General features: G+C 40.8%; 1 protein-coding gene across 6 annotated transcripts in view; it reads right to left on the bottom strand.

Annotated features, from left to right (window-relative positions):
- Nucleotides 1-23,898, bottom strand: part of LOC143031539 (uncharacterized) — a 39,978-nt gene extending 16,080 nt beyond the window's left edge. For 5 of the 6 annotated variants that reach the window (XM_076195516.1, XM_076195513.1, XM_076195517.1 and 2 more), the window contains exons 1-7: nucleotides 23,621-23,898; nucleotides 11,745-11,831; nucleotides 9,815-10,006; nucleotides 5,124-5,232; nucleotides 3,824-3,948; nucleotides 3,084-3,518; nucleotides 1,270-1,503 (exon numbers count right to left, since the gene is read on the bottom strand). In XM_076195516.1, coding sequence (XP_076051631.1) covers nucleotides 1,270-1,503; nucleotides 3,084-3,518; nucleotides 3,824-3,948; nucleotides 5,124-5,232; nucleotides 9,815-10,006; nucleotides 11,745-11,831 — 1,182 coding nt within the window. In that variant the 5' untranslated portion in view covers nucleotides 23,621-23,898. The remainder of the gene's footprint in view (nucleotides 1-1,269; nucleotides 1,504-3,083; nucleotides 3,519-3,823; nucleotides 3,949-5,123; nucleotides 5,233-9,814; nucleotides 10,007-11,744; nucleotides 11,832-23,620) is intronic. The other variant, XM_076195514.1, reaches the window with a different exon arrangement.
- Nucleotides 23,899-25,069: the final 1,171 nt, after the last annotated feature.

The following is a 25,069-nucleotide window of genomic DNA, read 5'->3' as shown; positions in this document are numbered from 1 at the left end:
AGGCATAAAATCATTCCCACCCATTCCATCCCTGAATACACTCTACTCCACTCCCCTCCACCCTTCCTCTTATCTTAGCACCTCCTGGATGACAGGTTATCCCTGCATCCTGTCCATTGCCCTGGGTCAGAAGCAGTGTCGCAAGACACAGCATATCCACAGCAAGGCCGCTTCATTAAATCGGCTACCCCCGCTCTCTGTCCCCCCAGATGTACATATACTTACACACACACACACATATATATATATATATATATATATATACCAAGGGCTTTTTCCACCTTGCAAGGGAGGTAGCCACAATCAAAAGGCATAAATCCACTCCCACCCCATTTCATTGCCACATATTCCACTCCCATCCACCCCCCTCCAGCCCTCTTATCTTGGCTCCTCTAGGATGACGGGTCATCCCTGTCTCCTGCCCACTCCCCTGGGTCAGAAGCAGTGCAGCAAGGCACAGCACATCCACAGCCAGGCCATAGAAGAATAACTTATAATTTTTGACATAAGAGAGGAATGTCTGTTGAGGAAGGACGGGAGAGGACAGAAGAAATTTTTTTTGACGCAGCCCGAAGGGATGTGTCCCCGTCTTCTCCTTTTCTGCATGAGGGGATGGAGAGGGGGGTCACCGAATTTATGAAGCGGCCTTGCTGTGGATGTGCTGTGTCTTGCGACACTGCTTCTGACCCAGGGCAGTGGACCGGATGCAGGGATGACCCGTCATCCAGGAGGTGCTAAGATAAGAGGGAAGGTGGAGGGGTGGAATGTATTCAGGGATGGAATGGGTGGGAATGATTTTATGCCTTTTCCTTTTTGGCTACCTCCCTTGTAAGGGGGAAAAAGCCTTGGCATATGTATGTACTATGACTCAGGGCCCAGGGCAGTGGGCGGGATGCAGGGATGACCCGTCATCCAGGAGGAGCCAAGAAAAGAGGGAGGGAGGGAGGGAGGGAAGGAGGGAGGGGTGGTGAATGGGAGTGGATTTATATCATTTAACTTTGGCTACCTCTCTTGTAAGGAGGAAAAGCCACTGGTATAAATTAACACGACCCATACAAGAAAAACGACTTAATAACGAGATCACGGACACCACCGTGACTCATCACTGGTCCTAATTAACTAGCACAAACTATACAAGAAAAACGACTTAATAACGAGATCACAGGCACCACCGAGACTCATCACTGGTCCTAATTAACTAGCACAAACTATACAAGAAAAACGACTTAATAATGAGATCAGGGTCACCAACAAGACCGGTCTTCATACCGAGTATGGGGTGAACCTGAGGAACGGGACCGGCAGCAGGGGCGTGCAGGCACCCGCCGGGGGCGGTCCGCTCGTAGCCTGGGGCGGGGGAGGTGGGCCACCCTGGAGCCGAGGACTTGACATGCTCTGCTCTTCCTCCTCCGGGCCGTCGTCCCAGCTGTTGTCGTCCACGGCGAGTGGGTCGTCCGGACCCAGCTGAACAGACAAGTCTTCCTTTTCTTCCTTTATTTCAATCTGCGGAAGATCAAAGTGTCAGTGAGGTAGCAGACAAAGACATGTTACTTACTCCCACCTATTCCACTCCCATCCACCACACCTTCCTCCCACTGATATTTATTTTCTTTCTCTTTTTCTTTATTATTATTATTTTTTTCCATTAAGACAAAAGTTAACTCTATACTAGGTAGGTAACAAAGTCAAAATGCATATACCCAATCTCATCCACAAAACAAATACATACATATACCAACAGCTTTTTTCCCCTTACAAGGGGGAGGGGGGCATAAAATCCACTCCCACCCATTCCATCCCCACATACTCCACTCCCATCCGCCTCCCTCCCTCCCTCTTATCTTGACTCATCCTGGATGATGGTTCATCCCTGCATCTCGTCCACTGCCCTGAGTCAGAAGCAGTGTCGCAAGATAGCACATTCACGACAAGGCTGCGTCAATAAATCGGCAACCCCCCCTCTCCACCCACATACTCCCTCATCCCCCACCCACTTCTCCTCATGCATCACACCATCATCCATACACAACCATTCTCCATTCATTCCTATCTTCTATCCTCTCCCTTCCTTCCTCAACAGACATTCCCCTCTTTCCCAGTGCCCTTTTTGCTCCATCCATCCATCTCATCCTAGGATGCCCTCTCATATTCACTCCTTCCACCTCTGCCTTCCATACCTCTTTTACTAGTCTATCTTCATTTATTCTTTCCATGTGTCCAAACCATCCTAATACTCTTTCATCAACCCTATCTCCCAACTCCCTTACCACCCCTGTTCTCCTCCTCACCTCCTCATTTCTCACTCTAGCCTAGTAACCCCTACCATACTTCTCAAGCATTTCAATCTCAAACACATTCAAACTCCTCCTCTCTTATGTTCCATGTTTCTGCCCCCATACAGTGCTGTCGGCACAATCACTCCTTCATATAGTCTCCTCTTAGCATCCATTCCCAAATGTCTATTCCTCATTACACTTTTTAATCCACCAAGGCATTTAGTCGCTTCTCTCAATCTACATTCTACCTCCACCTCCACTTCTCCCTTTCCTGCCACATTTGCACCCAAGTATCTAAAACTATCCACTTCTTCCAGTCTCTCTCCCTTAATATTCACTTCCAGCCTGCTATCACTCTTTGCCCTTGTACATTTCATCACCTTACTTTTGCCCACATTTACCGTCAGCTTCCTTCTTTCACACACCTTCTCAAACTCTGTCACTAACTTCCTCAATCCCTCCTCTGATCCTGCTACAAGTGCAGTGTCATCAGCAAACAACAACTGGCTCACCTCCCACTTTTCTTCATTTTCTTTAACCATCTCCAATCCCTGATCCACCACCCTTGCATTCACCTCTCGTACCACCCCATCCATGTAAAGATTGAACAGCCAGGGCGACATAACACATCCCTGAAGAAGTCCCACCTTTACCTCAAACCACTCACTCTCTCCCTTTCTAATCCTGACACACGCTCTACTACTCTCGTAAAAACTCGAGTGCTCTTAACAGCTTTCCTCCTATCCCGTATATCCCTCCTCTGACACAAAAACAAACGAAAAGACGCACGCAACAACCCAGACTCACCTTTGGTACCCGAACGTTTTCCAGGGCCTTGGTCGTCACCGCCACCGGTTTCTGATGGAAGTGGTGCGTGGTGGTGGTGAGGCCGGAGGGTGTGGTCGAAGGCGACGACAGCTTCGACTGGAGGACTAACCGTATCGGTTGCCAGGTTCCCAATGACGCGGTAGAAATGGTCGTGGGGAAGCTTTTGGTGTCCTTGCTGGGGTTCGTGGTGGTGGTGACCGAGGAGGAGGTAGAGGAAGTGGAGGCGGGGGGATTGTGCAAGGCAGCGGATGGGTTCGAAGACGTGTTTGAGGTACTGAGGTCGGTTGGGGAGGCCTGGAGTGTTGGCGACTCGCTCTGTGTGGGTTGCAGTGGCCCCTGCAGTGGGGAGGGCATGTGCGGAGGAGACCCGACTTGCAGGGGCACCATGCGAGGAACACAGGGTGATGACGACAGCTGAAGAATGAAGAATCGTAAAACAAATAAATAAATAATAATAAAAAATAAATAATAATAATATATACATGATGATGATATGGTTTAACATCACACACACTGCCAACCATCAAATTGGAGGTAAGACGTAATACAAACTTACAAATTGTGCGTATCTGCTTAAACGATCAGACAGTGACTCACACAGGTGCACACGTACTTTCCAGAGACGGCAAAGTTTGTGCACAAGCAAATCTCTGCACACACTTGCGGCAAAAAATCTAGAGGGAACGTCGATTACAACCCATTATCGTCTCGTTACTTACGATTGTTGGTGAAGGCACGGCCTTGCTGGGGGCTTTGTGGTTCATGGTGAAGTTTCCGTCTGCATTGCCCGGTCCAACTTTGCGCTTCTTTCCTCGGCCTGACCATCGTCCTTCTTCTCGTCCGCCTACAAAAGAAAGTGGATAGTGGAATAATAAACGAAGAAAGCGTGTATTGAAACCTCACATTACGAACTTAATCTCTGTGGCTCCGTTCTTAAATCGAAATGTTTGCAAACCAAAACAATTACAGTGGGATGGTGTGTACAAGTGTATGCGTATATTCATATTCCGAGGTATCGTCTGTTAACAGCGGCAAAATATCGCTAATAAAATTTGTTCGTTGACTGAGGCTCAACTGTATTTATTTTCCCTGCGAAAGTAGACAGTGGACAAATAAACAAAGAGTGTAAAGTGAAACACTGGATTACGAACTAAATCCATTCTGTGACTCTGTTCTTATACTGAAATGTTTGCAAACTGAAATAATTTTGGGGCAAATGTGCCAAAACACTACTGAGCTGGTGTAAAAGCGTATGTGTATGTTCGTATTCCGAGGTATCGTTTGTTAACAGAGGCAAAATATTGTTAATAAAACTTGTTCGTTAACTGGGGTGCTCATTATCTGTGTGTGTGTGTGTGTGTGGTGGTCGGTACTTACCCATGTCAGGGTCCTGTTCATACTGCACATCACTAAAAACATTCATACAAAGCAAATCACAAAGCACACGTGATAACAATACTTGCAGAAACCACTTGGAAAATAAAAATACCTAATGTTTTCCTCTATTCAAGACATTGTCAGGGTACAAATTATGTCTTGAATTGACAAAAATGTTTGGTGTTCAATTCTTTTATTTTCCATGTGGTTTCTGCAAATACACACATACATATACCAAAGGCTCCCCCCCCCTTATAAGGGAGGTAGCCAAAAATAGAAACCACTCCCACCCATTCCATCTCCTACATACTCCATTCCTCTCCACCCTCTTCTCCTGGCCCAAAGAGGACATTCCTAAAAAAAAGTAAAGGCATAAAAGGGTCTAGGACGAGTTTTCCAACTAAAAACATATTTAATTTAAAAAAGTAGTGCCAAGATAAGAAGGAGGGAAGAGGGTGGAAGGGAGTGGAGTATGAAAGGGATGGAAAGGGTGGGAGTGGTTTCTATGCCTTTGTCTTTTTGGCTACCCCCGTGTGAGGGGGGAAAAAAGCCTTTGGTATATGTATTGTATGTACTCTGCTCTCAAGGTAAATACCGCTGAGGCTCATCTGGAGTTACGTAAACATTCTGTTGAACAGCCACCTTCGGTCGTACCTGGCGACGGCGACTCCTCTGGTACGGCCAGGCCCTTGATCCGCAGACACTCCGCTGTCTTCAGGAGCGACCCCAAGTTGTTCTGCAGCACGTTGACCTGTAGAAGATATGGGAATCCTAAGTGAAACGAACTCTGCTATGTTGACCTGAACAAGATAAGGGAATCATATGCTTTGGCTATCAGGTCCTCATACAGTGATTAGCCTCCAGTCGTAAAACAATGCCGTATGTGTTCGGTCTGTCAGAGTGTTAGTAAATCCAAAATGCTAAAATTTTATGCAGTAAATACCCAATATAGTGTGAAGAAGAAGAAGAAGAAGAAGAAGAAGAAGAAGAAGAAGAAGAAGAAGAAGAAGAAGAAGAAGAAGAAGAAGAAGAAGAAGAAGAAGAAGAAGAAGAAAAAAAAAAAAAGAGGAGGAGGAAGAGAGATTCGTTTTCTTGGACACGTCCTAACTTCCAATGGCATTCTTACTGTTCCTGATAAAGTCAAGGCTGTTGCTGACTACCCCCGTCCAACGGACCTCGAGCACCTTCGCTCCTTCCTTGGTCTTTCAGGATATTACCGAAGGTACATCCGCAATTATACAAAAATTGCAGCCCCTCTTACTTCACTGCTAAAGAAAGATGTACCTTTCCACTGGTCATCTGCCCAAGAACAAGCCTTTGCAGACTTAAAGAATGCCCTTACCACTGCTCCTGTCTAAGCTTTCCCTAACTATGACTTACCCTTTATTCTCTACACCGATGCCTCCTTCCAAGGTCTTGGTGGTGTCCTCATGCAAGAACAAGATACACACCTTCGCCCTATTGCCTTTGCCAGCAGACTCCGTAACCACTTCCATACGGTGACACCTATGTAGGCGTTACGAGGAGCAAGTGGGTATGCGATGATGCCGACATCGGCGTCTTGATTATATTTATTGTAGTCGTACCTACGTAACCTCCATTCTCTCTAAACTGGCTTCATCATATTTTCTATGGTTATCAAAATTCACGGGTGAAAGAGAACGAACGATTGAGCACTGACTTTATTTTTCATAATGCGATTATTATGATGCAACATCGCACGTCGGGCAGCTACTGCTGCCAGATGTGTGATGTGCCCCGGAGTGAAGAGGTTAACAAAGCTGAACGTAACTATTCTGACACAGAAATTGAAGCTCTTGCTGTCGTATGTGCTCTTTGACATTATAAGGAAATCATACTAGGCTATCCTGTCACCGTCCATACAGACCAACAGGAACTTCTTCGACTTTTCAAAGGCAAGAACTTGTCCGGGAAACTTGCTCGGTGGTTCTTGACCATTCAAGAATTCAATCCCACCTTCTCTTATGTGTGTGGATCAGCAAACCATGTTGCAGACGCACTTTCTCGGAATGTTGCTGCTATCAATTCCCTCCCTCAGCCAGTCACTCTTACTCGTGCGCGTATTTATGCAGTTCAAAGATCCGACCCAATGTGGAAACGTGTGATATTTTCTCTCGAGTCAGGAGATACATCAGATCTTACAGACTTCCCTACCTCCTCGGACCATTTCAGACTTGTCGATGACGTTCTTTATCACGAAACCACACTTTCCAACAAGCATGAACCAAAAAGATTTGTACAACAACTCATAGTTCCTTCTGACTTAGTACCTGAAGTTCTGTTCCTTTTACATGATTCTCCATTTACTGCACATCCAGGTAAGGACAAATGCTTGACATAAGCCAGACTTCAGTACTTTTGGCTTACTACGAGAAAGGACATCCATGTCCACATTGACGCCTGTCATTCTTGTGCTAGCCATAAAGGTCATACTCAGAGTAAAGTTCCCATGTTGAAATACCCAATCCCTAGCAAACCCCTTGATATGGTTGCAATTAACCTTCTCAAATTACCACTCACTTCTAGTGGAAATCAGTACCTGTTTGTGTATATGGATAATTTTTCCGGATTCTGCATCCTTGAACCTATTCCCGACAAGACTGCGACAACAAATGCAAAGACATTCAATTAACAAAGTTATTTGCCCCTTCACTACTCCCAAAGTTCTTCTCTCTGACAATGGCACGGAATTCAACAACGAGATTCTTTCAAATAACAAAATGTAATATCGTTGCATACCACCCCAGTTCAAATGGCCTTGTTGAACGCCAAAACAGAAAGATTCTCAATGTTCTCCGACACCTCGCTTCTGACCTCCATCTCTCCTGGGATCACCATGTCCCTATGATTCAGTCTTGCCTCAACAGTGCCATCAACAGGTCCATATCAGAGTCACCTCACTTTGTTATCTTTGGTTCCGACAAGCGACTCCCATGTGACCTTCTTGCTTCAGAAATAGGTCCCATTTACAACCTTGATGATTTTGTAAAGGTTTCACTTTCAAATTTCAGCTCTCTCTTCAAGAGAATTACTCATTCTCTTTCTCTCGCCAAAGACGAGATGGCCCGTTTTCACAATAAAAATGCAAGAGAATCTAACATTGCAATAGGTGGCATAGTCTATGCCCAGAACCATTCTCCATCTTCCAAGCTTTCATCAATATTCCTTGGTCCCTTCCGTGTCCTCGCACTAGAACCTGCAAAGTCAAAGTCAAACATTTACCTTCAGACACAGAATCCATCATGCACCTGGACACCCTAAACCTCTTCACTCCGGGGCACATTGCACATCTGGCAGCATTAGCTGCCCGACGTGCGATGTTGCGTCTTAATAATCGCATTATAAAAAATAAAGTCAGTGCTCAATCGTTCGTTCTCTTTCACCCATGTATTTTGATAACCATAGAAAATTGATGAAGCCAGTTTAGAGAGAATGAAAATTACGTAGGTACAACTACAATAAATAAAATCAAGGTGGCGACATTGGCATCATCGAGTACCCACTTGCTCCTCATGCCGCCTACGTAGGCGTCACCGTATGGAAGTGGTTAAGCTTTTCTCTCGAGGTGTAGACTGTGACAATGACCCTCCAACTCCCAAGGACAACCTTCCTCCTTACCGTCCCCATTCAATGTCCCCTGCCTCCCACCCCTATAGTCTTTGCAGCTGTCATACTTCTTGAACTTTCAAACCTTTAGCTGCCAAAATGTTCTCCACTACCGTCCTTTCCAATCATACTATTATAAGATTATATATATAATGTTCCATATGCCTGCATGTTCATTTCAAATATATCTTTCATGTAAGTTACATTATACATCGCTGTGGTCAGCTCCTGATAGCTGGCCGAGCATTTATAGATTGTAGCACTTTGTATACATATAGGGGATACAAGTAAATGCGTAATTGGAAGTGTGTACGTATGTAAGTACATGTGTTAGTGGGCGTGAATCTTCTAGAACAATCAAATTGCCATTTTTGTTTACATTAATTATCATTTCATTCTTGTATGCAAAAGTTGAATGAATGGGAGAGAGATTAGTATATTATCAAAATTTGAATCATTATATTACATTTTTGGTATATGCTGATTTCTTTGTGTAAGGAATGAATGTAGAAAATTTAATTCAATTGGCAACTATTTTGAGACGTGAACAGCATGGAACCATCGTGCAGCAGTCACAAGTGAGCGGGCGTTGAATTCAGTACACATGTGAGCCAGTGAGAACTTATATGGTAAATTCCCTGTGAAATTACACTTTGAAAATACATTCAGCATTTTCCTTTCCATGAGAAGAGAGAGAGAGAAAAAAAAAAAAAAAAAAAAAGCTTTATATGCCTGGGCAGAGGAGACAGAGAGAGAGAGAGAGAGAGAGAGAGAGAGAGAGAGAAAGAGAGAGACAGAGAATTCTTGAGCCCAGATACTCCACAGACACCCATTCCCAGAAAATTCAGCAAGTAACTACTCGTCACAACTGACGTGACAGTTGGTACCCCTCGAGGGGGGGAGGGCAGGAGAGAGAGAGAGAGAGAGAGAGAGAGAGAGAGAGAGAGAGAGAGAGAGAGAGAGAGAGAGAGAGAGCATAAGATGAGGTCTTCAGGGTTTGGCAGTCCCAGGTACAGGAATACCTCACTATACAACTGAGTTGTGTTCCAAGCTGACAGGTTGTAATGCGAAAATGTGTACAGTGAGACCTCTCATTAACGGACGTTAATTAGCTGTGTTTGCGGGTTTTTTTGCTGTGTTTTCGGTGCTGTTGTTTAGAGCATGCAATCACTATGCCACCCAAAAACCACTCCAAATTAACGGATTATTCACATCAACGGACACCGTTACCCCCCCCTTTTAGTCCGCTAATGAGAGGTAGTACTGTATATCGATTTAAGGGTTTTATGTGTACATAAATAGGGGGGAGGGTTGTGCTCACGGACCTTGTCAACCCCCCCTCCTCTATTTTTGCCTCATGGGGCTTTCACATATATGCACCTAACATTTGTTTTCCCTACTTTATAAAATTCAAATTTAGATTTAAAAAGGAAATAGGCAAGAATTGGTTTACTAATAAGGTGGTTGATGAATGGAATAGACTTAGTAACCATGTAGTAGTGAGCGCTGGAACTATCAGTTGTTTTAAGAAACGATTAGACAACTTTATGGATGGGGATGACAGGTGGTGATGGATACGGAGCTGCCTAGTGTAGGCCTTATGGTCTCTTGCAGTCTCCTTCATTCTTATGTTATGTTCTTATAGCACTCGGTCATATAGTGAGGTATTCCTGCACTGGATACAAACCAGACGACCGTTTACTTACGTGTCCACGGTACATGTAGTCGAGTAGCGCCTCGATGTCGTGAGCTGTGGCATCATTCAGAACGATGACCGGATTGCTGCACGGCGTCTGCTCGAAAATCTCGTCAAAGAAGTCGCTACAGGTGGCCAGGACGAGTTTGTGCACAGCGTATACCTTCCCGTCGCACGCCAGCGTTGCATCCGAGTAACGAGACTGCCAAAGATAAATTAATGACAACCACAAATATACATATAGATACCAGGGGCATTTTCCCCCTTACAAGGGAGGTAGCCAAAGTCAAAAGGCATAAAATCCACTCCCACCCATTCCATCCCCACATACTCCACTCCCATCCACCCCCCTCCATCCCTCCCTCTTTTCTTGGCTCATCTTAGACATACAATCTTTTATTAACCCAAACATAAAATATTTTCAAAGGTGTAATTCAATATACTCGTTAATCTATAGCGTATGAGGCAAATATTTAAAAAATTCTTCCCCCACCAAGTAAACAAAATCCCATGTCACTAACACATTTATTTATATATACCATGAGCATTTTCCCTCTTATAAGGGAGGTAGCCAATTCAAAGGCATGTACCCACTCCCCTCCACCAACTTTCCCCACCCCCTCATCTTAGCTCCTCCTGGATGACAGGTCACTCCTGCATCCTGTCCACTGCCCTGGGTCAGAAGCAATGTAGCAAGACAGTTCTTCCTAACATAAGAAACCAAGATGTTACTTGGTGGCTAAAACGGTTATCAAGTGTGTTTCATATGTAATTCTTCATCCAAGCCATCCTTTGGTCCTTTCAAGAAAACTGAACCCCACCTGCCAAGCCCCTAAATCATCTGGTGAGGAGATTGTGTGGACCTCTTTGTAGTGGGTGAAGGGGGGTGTAATGAAATGTATCGAGTTTTCGGTGCGTTGGTTCTATCATGACACAGGTCTCCTGCACACAAAAACAAACTCTAAAGTGTACACTTAACCCTTGATTTAACGGACAAATGCGTGCAAACCCTTGTCCGTTATTTGCTAAAGTCTGTTATTTGAAAATCGGGTCCATCCGTTACCAACACTGGATACCAGACATAAGTCCATTATGTAGAAAATTGTCCGTTAGGTTTCGGCGTGCACATACTTATTAGATATGTAATAAAAAGTTACAGTACATATGTAAAATGATGTACATTACATATAAAGAAGACATTGAACCAATTCTTACTTTAAATCTAGTCGCTGATATTTACATATGTACAATACAGGTACTATTTGACTGTTACTACCGGACACCTATCGGACAGATTTTCATTTTACGGACTTTGTCCAGCATTTGACTGTTACTACAGGAGGACACCTATCGGACAAATTTTCGTTTTACGGACTTTGTCCGGTATTTCACTGTTACTACCAGACACTCTTTTTTGTCAGCTAAATCGAAAGTCCACAAATTTGAGGTCTGCTAAATCGAGGGTTGAGTGCATTAGGAAAGGCAACTTGTACATTGACACCATTCAGTGATCTATCTATATCAAGAGTTTTTTCCCCCTTATAAGGGGGGTAGCCAAAGTCAAAGGCACATACCTACTCCCACCCACTCCAACTCCCCTCAACCACCCATTCCACTCCCCCTCTCATCTTGGCTTTTTTATTTTGAGGTACTCATAATTACATTTGTCCCTTCCCTTTGAATATGTTAAAATTCCATTATTAAAATGTTTCTCAATTTCTCTTAGGCCATGATAAAATTACATTTTCAACACTTTTAAACTATCCTTGGAAATCTTCTGGCAAATTAATATGGACAGCCCCCCCCCCCCCAAAAAAAAAAAAAAATTATATATATATACATATATATATATATACATACTTTTGAAGTAACCTCTGTGAAGACCAACATTCATATACCTATCGTTCATCCCTATGATAATAACAGTAAAAATAGGTCACCTTGTATCGGAGTTTGGCCAGAACGTGACAGATGGTGGCCTGGTGGTTGTTCCACCGCAGCTTCAGCATCCCATCATTCATTGCCATCTGGAAAATATTTGCAAGATTATAATGTCGATGTTTTGCATATTCTTTCACTGCATTGTTGGACTTTCATCAACTATCAAGCATTTTCTATTTCAGCATTCTGTTGCTCATTGCCATCTGGAAAATATTTGCAAGGTTATAATGATGTTTTGTGAATGCTCACTGCATCATCGGAATTTCATCAACGATCAAGCACTTTTTATTTCAGCATCCTGTCGCTCATTGCCACCTGGAAAATATTAGCAAGGTTATAATGAGGATGTTTTGTGAACGCTCACTGTGTAATGGTGACATAGAATATTCTTTGTGTGTTGTACATACGTATTTGTAATATTGTTTATCTATTATTATTGTGAGATATGACATTATTATACACATTATATATTATACATTATTGTGAGAACCAAGTGTTCATTTGAGCGTGTATGTTTTCCCGCCAAATCGGAGCTTGGTCGTGTCGCTTAGCGTCAGTCTTGTTTATGTTTATGAAGCGACTGCATGCTCATTTTTGTAGTACTTATAACTAATACAATATTTTTCATTATTGGATTGACTCTTTCATTGGCCACCCCGATACAATTGCATCATCGGACTTTCATCAACTATCAAGCACTTTTAATCTGCTGAAAGTAACTCCTATAGCACATGCATACATATACCAAAGGCTTCTTCCCCTTATACAGGAGGTAGCCAAAATAAAAAGGCACAGAAACCACTCCCACCCATTCTAACCCTAACATACTTCACTTCCCTCCACCCACTTCCCTCCCTCACATCTTGGCACTTCCTGGATGACGGGTCATCCCTGCATCTCGCCCACTGCCCTGGGTCAGAAGCAGTGTCACCAGACACAACACATCCACAGCAAGGCCACTTTAGTAAATACACACATACATACACAGGCAAAAACTCGCACAAAAAGTTAACTGGAAGAGACTCATAATTTCTTTAATAACTTTTACTATAGGAGTGTGTGGAACAAGAAGGACAGGGGGAAATAGAAGAAAGGGTAGTGAATGGTGGGATGAGGAAACAAAGAAGGTTGTAGAAGAGAAGAAGCGAGCTTTCACAGATTGGTTACAAAATAGGACGAGGGAGTCATATGAGAGGTACAAAGAAAAGAATAGAGAAGTAAAGCAAAAGGTAAAGGAGGCAAAGAGGAGAGCAGATGTGAAATGGTGTAAGAGTATGACAAAAATTTTGAAAGTAATAGAAAGATGTTTTGGAAAGAAATTAAGAGAGGAAGAGGAGGCAAATCAAGTAGAGAAGAAAAGGTAAAAGGTGCAGATGGAGAGATGATAATGGAAGAGAAGGCAGTAAGGGGAAGATGGGCAGAATATTTTAGGGAGTTGCTAAATGTGAAGGATGATAGGGAGGGAAAGATAGCTGCAGTGGGAAATGCGAAGAAAATGAGAGTGATGAGTGAGGAGAATGGAGGAGAAATAAGGAAGGATGAGGTGAAGGCAGTTGTTAAGATGATGAAAGCAGGTAAGGCACCTGGTCTGGATGGATGCCATGCAGAATGTCTGAAAAAGGGAGGTAGTGATGGTCGACTGGCTGGTGAGGTTATTTAATGTTTGCTGGAGAGAGGGTAGAGTGCCGGAGGACTGGAAGAGTGCCTGTATAGTTCCTCTTTACAAGGGAAAAGGGGACAAGTGTAAATGTAGTAGTTTCAGAGGGATTAGCTTGTTAAGTGTAGTTGGGAAGGCTTATGGGAGGATCTTGATTGAGAGGATTAGGAGAGGAACAGAAGGAGTAATTGGTGAGGAACAGTGTGGATTTAGGACAGGTAGAAGTTGTGTAGATCAGATCTTTGTGGTAAGACAGATATGTGAGAAAGCTATAGGAAAGGGGAAGGATGTTTTTGTGGCTTTTATGGATCTGGAAAAGGGTTATGATAGGGTAGACAGAGGGGCACTGTGGGAGGTTATGCAGATATACGGGATAGGAGGAAAGCTTCTGGGAGCTGTCAAGAGTTTTTATGAGAGTAGTAGAGCTTGTGTCAGGATTGGAATAGGAGAGAGTGAGTGGTTCGTGGTAAAGGTGGGACTTTGTCAAGGATGCGGTATGTCGCCCTGGCTGTTCAACTTGTACATAAATGGGGTGGTGCGAGAGGTAAATGCAAGGGTAGTGGGCAAGGGATTGGAGATGGTTAAAGAAAATGGAGAAAAGTGGGAGGTGAGCCAGCTGTTGTTTGCGAATGACACTGTGCTTGTGGAAGGATCGGAGTAGGGATTGAGGAAGTTGGTGTCAGAGTTTGGGAGAGTATGTGATAGAAGAAAGCTAAAGATAAATGTGGGTAAAAGTAAGGTGATGAGATGTACAAGGGGTGAAAGTGGAAGTAGACTGGAAGTGAGCATTAAGGGAGAGCGACTGGAGGAAGTGGATAGTTTTAGATACTTGGGTGCAAATGTGGCAGGAAAAGGTGGAGTGAAGGTGGAGGTAGTATGTAGATTGAGAGAAGCAAGTAAATGCCTTGGTGGATTAAAGAGTGTAATGAGGAATAGACATTTGGGAATGGATGCTAAGAGGAGACTGTATGAAGGAGTGATTGTGCCAACAGCACTGTATGGGGCAGAAACATGGAACATAAGAGAAGAAGAGAGAAGGAGTTTGAATGTGTTTGAGATGAGGTGTCTGAGAAGTATGATGGGGGTTACTAGGCTAGATAGAGTGAGAAATGAGGAGGTGAGGAGGAGAACAGGGGTGGAAAAGGAGCTGGGAGATAGGGTTGATGAAAGAATATTAGGATGGTTTGGACACATGGAAAGAATGAGTGAAGAAAGACTAGTAAAAGAGGTGTGGAAGGCAGATGTGGAGGGAGTGAACATGAGGGGACGTCCTAGGATAAGGTGGATGGATGGGGTGAAGGGGGCTTTGGGGAAGAGGGGAATGTCTGTTGAGGAAGGACGGGAGAGGACAGAAGATAGGGGTGAATGGAGAATGGTTGTATATGGATGATGTTGTGATTGCATGAGGTGGAATGGGCGGGGGGATGGGGGGTGAGGTAGTATGTGTGAGTAAAATTTGACGCAGCCCGAAGGGATTTCTCCCCGTCCTCTCCTTTTATGCAATGGGGGGATGGAGAGGGGGGTCACCGATTTAATGAAGCGGCCTTGCTGTGGATGTGCTGTGTCTTGCGACACTGCTTCTGACCCAGGGCAGTGGACAAGATGCAGGGATGACCCGTCATCCAGGAGGTGCTCAGATAAGAGGGAGGGTGGAGGGGTGTGGAGTGTATTCAGGGATGGAATGGGTGGAAATGATTTTATGCCTTTCCCTCTTTGGCTACCTCCCTTGTAAGGGGGAAAAGCCTTGGTATATGTATGTACTATAGGAGTCAGTGTATTGACTCCTACAGTAAAAGCTATAAAAAAATATATATATATATATATATATATATATATATATATATATATATATATTGCGAGCATATTCCATTTAACTTATCTGCAATAGTTTACCATTTCTTACATGAGTTTTTGCATGTGTGTGTGTGTGTTTTTACTATTCTGTAACTTTCTGGAAACGAGCTAAACTAACAATATTCCATCTCTTCTCCATTTACATTAAGTAATTGATGTTTACCCGTCCCACATTAATGTTAAACTGGTGATTAACCCCTTCACTACGGGCCAAAATCTCGTGGGCAGCATTAGCTGCCAGACGTGCGATGTTGCGTCATAATACTCGCATTATAAAAAATAAAGTTACCGCTGTATTGCTCGTTCTCTTTCACCCTTGAATTTTGATAACCATAGAAAATATGACGAAGCCAGTTTACAGAGTATGGGGGTCACACAGGTACGACTACAAAAAATATAATCAAGATGCCGACATCGGCATCCTTGCGTACCCACTTGCTCCTCATGACGCCTACGTAGGCGTCATTGTATCGAAGGGGTCAAATGCTTGTTTATACTATCCTTCCTAATTAATAACCATCATACGTCCTAAGAACTTTAATGACTTCACATTAAGTAAGAGTTACGTTGCAACTAAACAAACAAGAACAGCTTTGTAAGCATTGCCAGGCGATTCAAAAGCCAGGCATTCGGTCGTATTAGTATGATTTTTTCATCCTTAACCACTTCAATACGAGTCAAATTCTTGTGCACAGCATCGACTGCCATATGTACAATGCATCACACTACTTGCATTGTAAAATATAAAATCGCTGCTGTATTACTCGTTCTCTTCTACTCTGAGTACATTGAGTCCTCGTTATATGGTACATATGCATTCCTGAAAACCTTACCGCAAATTGAAATTACCGTACACCGAACCCAAGTTTAAACTTATGGCAGACGTACCTTCTCCCTGATTGTTCTTCTTCAAAATATCTAATTTTACCTCCAAAACACGAGCGGATACCGCATCTGTGAATTTTTCTTACTGTAAATAGAATTGAGGGTAGTAATTACCAAATATCATAACTGTGAATTTACCAGATAAAGAACTACTGTATAAGGAGGACTCACTGTAATAATTAACACAGAAAACGTCATCAAACCGGTTCACACAATCTGGGTGTAACTTGTGTACAACTACAAAAATATATGTATGTATACAATTTGTCTAGAGCCGAATGTAACTAATCACTTATGAAAGTTCATGCCATATGGCCGCAATTGGAAAAGATGCAGAGGATCTATAAATGTGTCAAAAGTATTTGACAGTACGATAAAGCATTAACTGGGGCTGCCACAAAAATTAAATTGTATAAAAACATCCAGAACAATGGGGTAAATGTTAGTGTTGACTGGAAACAAGCCAGAGAAGAGTGTAACGGCCCAGTTTACGACCTGGCAGCGGAAACAATTAACCCCTTCCATATGATGATGTCTAAGTAGGCGTCATGAGTGAATATACAAGGATGCCGGCATTGGCGTCTTGATTATATTTATTTTGTAGTCGTAGCTGCGTGACCCCCATAGTCCGTGAACTGGCCAGATCATATTTCCCGTGGTTATTAATATTCAGAGTGAAAAAGAACGATTATTACAGCTGAAAGTTTATATTTTACAACACGAGAATTGTGGTGCATCATTAAATCATCGTCCATCAGGCAGCTGACGCCACCCGTGAGAATTTGACCCGTAATAAAAAGTTAAAGAGTCGCCCATTATGGACTAGGTTTAAAATGAATAACTGAATATTAGTGAAAGATTTAGGAGAAAAGAGGGAGCGAGAAGAGTTGTAAACAATCTCAAGAAGAGGGACATGACTTGCGATAAAAACAGATGTGCTGGCCTCGGGTACATTTTACTCGCTTCTCTTTATTACCATACACAAAGAAGGAAAACAACTTCTGTGACATTTGGACGTAAATAAATGTGATACAACATCGCACATTATTCTTTGGATCAGTATGTATTCTTTGGAACCCACGAATTCCACGTAAAAACGTACCCAACTACGGTGCGATTAACAAAGTCGTAATGACCCAGCTCTATCACCTGTACGCTAGTTAGGGTCTGTTCATGGACGCCCCCCCCCCTCCACACTCCGATCTTTGCCCCAACTAGCCTTTATGCAGGATCCTAGTCTCAAGTTATACTCCTAAACCCCTCCCTCTAAATCTAACCCATCGTTCCTGCCACATTGCACAATCACACACACACACAAAATATATATATATACATATATATATATGTATATATTAAATAAATAAAATAACTAACTAAAAATAAATACATAAAATATAAATACATAAATAAAATACAATAAAAATACATAAATAATATTAGATAAATAAAATAAAGAATTCAACAAATAAACAAATAAAAAGTAAAATAAAAATCAACAATAATAATTAAATAGAACAAAATAATAATAATAATAATAATAATAACAACAATAATAATAATACAAAAAAACAATTTCTCACCAATACTTCACAACACATTTACACAAAAACACATGGCTTGATGGTGCAAGGGTTGCAAGCCACTACGTATACGTGCATGTGTGTGTGTGTGTGTAAGGTCACAGCATTACCCATAGATTGGTCATACAGTATACTAGCTCCAAGCTCTCATCCAGGAGGGTAATAGCTGTCAATCACAAATCAAACTTGTGATCCAAGATCATGGTGTATCACAGGTTGACTCAGATCTATATATAAATATATATATATATATATAAATATATATATATATATATATATATATAATAATCATAAAAAAAAAAAAAAAAAAAAATCCAAGACTGATTCCAAACTTCCCTAGGCTCCCCCCTACATTACGCAAACTATATCCCTCCAACAGCAAACAAGAACCACACTGGCACAAATGTGTTTGGACCTTCACCCACCAACGAAACAGCACCAACAAAGATTACGTCTAAAATTCTTATGAAAAAAAAAAATAATAATAAAAAATAAATAAATAAATAAATAAATAAATAATAATAATAACAACACCCCCTTCAGCTGAAGAGGCATAAAACCTTGGTTTAAAATTCCTTCACAAGAACAAGGCACTAATGGAGGAGAGGAGAGAGAGAAAGAAAGAAAAAAAAAGTCACATCTGTAGGGCAAATGTCGCCCCTGTGGGGCAAATGTCCCATCTGTGGGGCATACATCCCAAGTTTAGTAGCCCCAGTCTAGAAACGGATTCCAATTGCCCCTTGTGCAACCACCACATGCTTAACACCAAACAACACCACCCTACCCTTGCTTTACTCAAACAGTGCAGTATAAGAACATAAGAATGAAGGAGCCTGCAAGAGACCCTAAGGCCTACACTAGGCAGTTCCTTGTCCATGACCACCTGTCATCCACAAAGCCGTCTAGACAGGAGTCTGAGGGCTTACATAAGAACATAGGAATGAAGGAGACTGCAAGAGACCATATGGCCTACACTAGGCAGTTCCATGTGTATCACCACCTGTCGTCCCATCTATAAAGTTGTCTAATTGTTTCTTAAAACAACCGATAGTTTCAGCGCTCACTACATGGTTACTAAGTCTATTCCGTTCGTCAACCACCCTATTAGTAAACCAATTCTTAACCCATTAAACTCCGATGACAAGATGTCTTGTCATTTGGTCAAATAAAACAAAAAATCATAAAACACCAAAATGTTTGATCAAACACCAGAAAAATATGACGTCAGTCCTCGCTGCGAGCGAAGCGAGGACTGACGTCATATTTTTCTGGTGTTTGATCAAACATTTTGGTGTTTTATGATTTTTTGTTTTATTTGACCAAATGACAAGACATCTTGTCATCGGAGTTTAATGGGTTAACTATTTCCTTCTTAAATCTAAATTTGTCCCGTTTAAATCCATTACTGCGAGTCCTGCCCTGTTACTTTAATATGATGACCTTGTTTGCATTGCTTCCTACAGCGTTACTTGGGATTGTTGTTCGCACATGTCTGCAACCAACACCATCTCCGATAAATTTTTAGAAGTGCACACGTACGTGATACAGTAAGTCCTCGTTATACAGTACATATGCGTTCCTGAAAACCTTACCACAAATCGAAATTACCGTATACCGAACCCATTATAAAGCATAATAATAGGATATGGCAGACGTACCTTCATCCTGCACTTTCCTCTTTAAAATACGAGCGGATACCGTATCTGTGAATTTTTCTTATCGTAAATAGAATCGAGGGTAGTAATTACCAAATACCGTAACTGAATTTACCGGATAAAGAATTGCCGTATAAGGAGGACTCACTGTATAGCAATAGAAAATCAAATGATAATTTTGTAAATTATAATACATCAATGTAATATACATTACTCTTGGCAGAAATCAATAACAGAAAAGGTTCTAAGAGCTGTACACAAACAAATGTAGCTGCTTTGACTGCTTGAGATGCCATTTTTTTTTCAAAGTTGCGGAAGTCAAAGAAAGTGAAATATAATAAATTTATCTATTCCAACCGAACCTGTATTTACTAATGTGGTACCTGTAATTCTAGAGGTCATCCGGGTCGCCATCGTCATCCTCGACTTCTGAATCTTTCAAAACAAATATGGCATTTAAACGAGACAATGCAACTTGTTCATTTCCGCACAGCTTTTAGCAATGTTTTCTGTTATTGACTTCCGCCAAGAAAAATATCTATTACATTGATATAATTGATAAAATTAATATTTAATTTTTTAATGCTGTATCATGAAGGTGTGCATTTCTAAAAATTTACCAAAATATCTATTACATTGATGTATTATAAGTTACAAAGTTAATATTTAATTTCCTAATGCTATATCACGCAGGCATGCATTTCTAAAAATTTGCCAAATTATACATTACAGAAGATGTATTATAATTCACAAAGTTAATATTTAATTTTCTAATACTATATATCATGTAGATGTACACTTAATTTTTTTGAAAAATACTTATCACATTAATGTATTATAATTTACAAAGTTGATATCTAATTTTCTAATGCTATATTACGTATGTGTTTCTAATGCTCTATCATGTAGGTGGCCACTTCTAAAAATTTACCAAAATATTTACATTGATCTATTATAATTTACAAAGTTAATATTTAATTTTCTAATGCTATTTCACATTCGAGTGCACTTCTAAAAATTGACAAAAAATACTTATTACATTGATGCATTATAATTCACAAAGTTAATATCTAATTTCTTAATGCTATATCACGTAGGTGTGCACTTCTAAAAATTGACAAAAAATACTTATTACATTGATGTATTATAATTTACAAAGTTAATATTAATTTTCTAGTGCTATATCATGTAGGTGTGCAATTCTAAAAAAATTACCAAAACATCTATTATATTGATGCATTATAGTTAATATCCATTTTTCTAATGCTATATCACGTTGGTGTGGACTTCTAAAAATTTACCAAAATATCTATTATATTGATGCATTACAATTTACAAAGTTAATATTTAATTTTCTAATGCTATATCACGTTGGTGTGGACTTCTAAAAATTTACCAAAATATCTATTATACTGATGCATTACAATTTACAAAGTCAATATTTAATTTTCTAATACTATATCACGTTGGTGTGGACTTCTAAAAATTTACCAAAATATCTATTATATTGATGTATTACAATTTACAAAGTTAATATTTAATTTTCTAATGCTATATCACGTTGGTATGGACTTCTAAAAATTTACCAAAATATCTATTATATTGATACATTACAATTTACAAAGTTAATATTTAATTTTCTAATGCTATATCACATCGGTGTGCACGTCTAAAGAAATACCCAAACTCCCGTAGCAAGTCTTCCTGTCCAGCTTTTACGCAAGACCGAGCCTTGTTTGTATAGATTGAAACAATAATATAATGCACAAATACTCATAGATTTAATTTCTTGCTGAAACTATCGGTCGTTTTAAGAAACAGACAACTTTATGGATGGGGATGACAGGTGGTCATGGACAAGGAACTGCCTAGTGTAGGCCTTATGGTCTCTTGCAGTCTCCTTAATTTTATGTTACTATGTTCTCATATCAGGGACAAATGTACGAGTTATATTTATTTTGATGGGTATGAATGGAGAATGGTTGTATACGGAAAGTGTTGTGATGCATGAGGTGGATTGGACGGGGGAATGGGGGTGAGGTAGTGTGTGTGAGCAGAAATTTTTTACGCAGCCCAAAGGGATTTCTCCCCGTCCTCTCCTTTATATGGGGGGTCGCCGATTTAATGAAGCGGCCTTGCTGTGGATGTGCTGTGTCCTGCGACACTGCTTCTGACCCAGGGCAGTGGACAGGGTGCAGGGATGACCCGTCATCTAAGAGGTGCTAAGATGGGAGGGAGGGTGGTGGGGTGTGGAGTGTTTTCGGGGATGAAATGGGTGGGAATGTTTTTGTGCCTTGTCCTTTTTGGCTACCCCCCTGGTAAGGGGGAAAAAGCCTTGGTATATGTATGTATATGTATAAATTATATTACTTTCCTGTATGCAAGGATTTTAATTTTCTATTTCGCTTGACATTTTTTCTAAACCATGTCCATAAAATATATATATATATATATATATATATATATATATATATAAACAGCACACATATTAATATATCAAGGAGAACTTATTGAGTACACTGTGTTTAGGTGCAAAGTGCTTGTAAACATAACATTCCTCTGATTACTGGCTTTGAAATAATCCACGGTACTTAAAACAATACACTATAGAACCAAACAAATAATGCTTAAGCATTATCCTTCCATATAATATTATTAATATCTGCAATGATTTAATTGAAAATATCCTCGGGAAAAAATTCTTAATGGGTATGTTAAGATAATGATATTTTTGTCCTTTCCCAAGTTCTTCAAGCCTTTATTTAATATTTTCAGAACTATTAATAATCTAAGGCAGGTGGTGAGATGCAGGGATGACCCGTCATCCAGGAGGTGCCAAGATAATAGGGAGAGAGGGAAGAGGGTGGGGGGGAGTGGAGTATGTAGGGGATGGAATGGGTGGGATGGGTTTTTCTGCCTTCATTTATTGGCTACCTCTCTTATAAGGGGGAAAAATCTTTTGGTATATGTATGTATTATTAATCAGCACCACAGAAATACACAATTTTTTTCTTTAAAATTTAGCTATAACCAATACTGACCACTATTATTAATCAGAACCACAGAAACACATAAGAATTGTTTTCTTTAATATTTAGCTATAACCAATACTGACCAAAAGCAATGCCAATATCTATGCTTTACCTGTTTCTAGACTGGCATCAAGCAACATAAATAAAAAATAAAATAAATAAAATAAAATAAAAAGTAACGCAAACTACTAATAGTTTTGTGCCTATTGCTTTAGGGCAGGCAAATGTTGTTCGCGTTTTCAAAAAGGGAGATAAGTTGTCTATGCAACTACAGGCCAATCAGTTATAAGTAAAACGCTTGAATTAATAATAATTAATAGACTCAAGAGATCATATCGAGACATAATTTGATTTGTGACTCACAGCATGGTTTCTCCATGGGTAAGTCATGTGTGACTAATTTTCTATCTTTTTACAACAATGTATATAAGATGTCAGGTAACAATGATAGTTACGATATTATTTACCTTATTGTCTCTTTCATTCTTGTTCTTATGTTCTAGACTGACTTGTTTTACTGATCAATCATGGCAATTTGTTTATTTCTATCAAAAAGTCAAAGTTTTTCAATGTGTGGATGTAAAAATACCAAAGTTTTAACTAACTTATAAATTCTGAACAATACACTTGATTAACTAATCATATCTTTTCAAAAAGTTTACTTTCTTCATAACGTTATCCACGGCAAAACAATGTATTATAGATTACCACACCAAACCTTACTTCACAATTTCATTCTAAACAGCATTTAATTTAACAATATCTTTCATATAGAAAAAAAGGAGCTATAAACTTATATATCCTGTGAACACTGGTATTTAATCTTTGAAACAGTTTCTTTTCTGTACACAAAGACTTTGTTGTCATCTATTTTATCTCGACTCTCGACTATGCTAGAGCCTAGGCTAGCCAGCCACCTGACTCTTCACAATCTTACAGTAAACAATCACAACCAAAACAAACCAACAGCTGGTACCATTTCTAAGCTAATACGCTTACCCTCGCTCCATTTATCTCTATATTGGATAAGACGGGATACACTTTTCCTGGTATCGGTTCCGTTCGAATCCCCCTATACTCCGTAACTTTGCCCCACATATTGCCACATATAAACAAACCACATGACTGCCCGCCTACCCAACTAATTACAATACAAACTGCATATAACTTATTTTGAGTAAGAGGCTGCAATATTTTAATATCTCCACTTACCTTGAAATTGCAGCGCGCGCGTGACTGCAACGCAATGTAAAAGAATCCAGTGGATTCACATGAGCTCCAGGAATTTCTACCAACAACACACTAACTCTCGTCTTTCCACATCCTAGGGCAACTTGATGCTCACTGGGGACCAATCTCTTTGTACAACAACACCCAAAGACAACTTTAAACGACGCAATTCCTAATCTCACTAGGTGTGCAAAGGACTAATTACACAAAGATCCTTATCTCCTCCACTCTCCTGTCCGCCATTACTGAGATTCTGACGCTGATCAACAACACAAAGTTCGATCGTGATGGATCGTCATTAGTTTAATCGACAAACTAATTGACCCTGAATTCAAAATATCAGATAAACAAATTACAAAACAGTAAATTTTAATGCATATCGTACAACTAGATATATTCTTTTAATACATCTACACGAAGAATTTTATCAAGTTTGAAATGAACGAAGCCATACGAATAGAAACGAAGTCAAAGAAATGACGCTAAAATAGAACTGAATCACCGCTACAAGAAAAACTGTCTAAATTTGGTGTTGTACATTATCTATATGATGATAATGTCAACATTTAGACACTTATAGGATTACAGTAATTAATAGGCTTGTCATACACAATTACAAATAAAGAGCTACGTAATAAATCAAATGGCAGTTGCATGGCATAGGTAATTTGGGTTATCGGGTTGTTGAACATCACACATTAATATTTGATAGGTGGATCACACCAATCAAGGAAATACGTAAATTGTTTCCTTGATTATTACGATACTTTATTACATAATTTCAAAATTCGAGCTTCTTGGCGCATCATTGGCAATCATTCCCAAGCAATGCTAATCTCTTATCCATACGTTGTTGGTGGGAAGTGCTCGCTCGAGGGGGAAGGAGGAGGTGGTGGAGGAAGAGGAGGAGGAGGTGAGGAAATGGGGGGAACGGACGGACGGTCGAGGGAGGGGAGGGAGTGGGGGATAGAGGGAAGGTGGGAACGCAGGACTGACTTCTACCTGCCGGAAATGGAAATCCTCGCATATAATGAATCACGCGCGGTTCAAAGTAAGGCCGCCTACAGGATTCGGCCCACGACGACAATTTCCCCCCAAATGTGACTAATGGCGCGATATTGGGAAAGGTCGGACGGATTTTTTGGGACTCAAAGACTGCCGCCTGCAGTCTGGTTCAGCCACGTACGTACCGCCGCCGCCGCCAGCGACCAGGTTGGACGACATGACGACGTACGTATGAATGTACGACCGCGAACAAAGACATTGGCCTCAGATATGGCTGCCTTCTGTTTCTCGTTTGTTTTTCCGTCCCGTCCTCCATATCTCTTCGTCCCAAGCGTTCATTTTTATACCCTCTGTACCTCACCCATTCTTCTGTCTTCCCCATTTCGCTCTTTTTTTCTTCTACAAACTTCCTCTCCCCCTCCCCTC

This window comes from Oratosquilla oratoria, chromosome 12, assembly GCF_046742065.1.
Source record: "Oratosquilla oratoria isolate Oo_2021 chromosome 12, ASM4674206v1, whole genome shotgun sequence".
Taxonomy (NCBI): Eukaryota; Metazoa; Arthropoda; class Malacostraca; order Stomatopoda; family Squillidae; genus Oratosquilla; species Oratosquilla oratoria.
The sequence above is the reverse complement of the archived record's forward strand: the minus strand, read 5'-3'. Positions and strand labels throughout refer to the sequence as shown.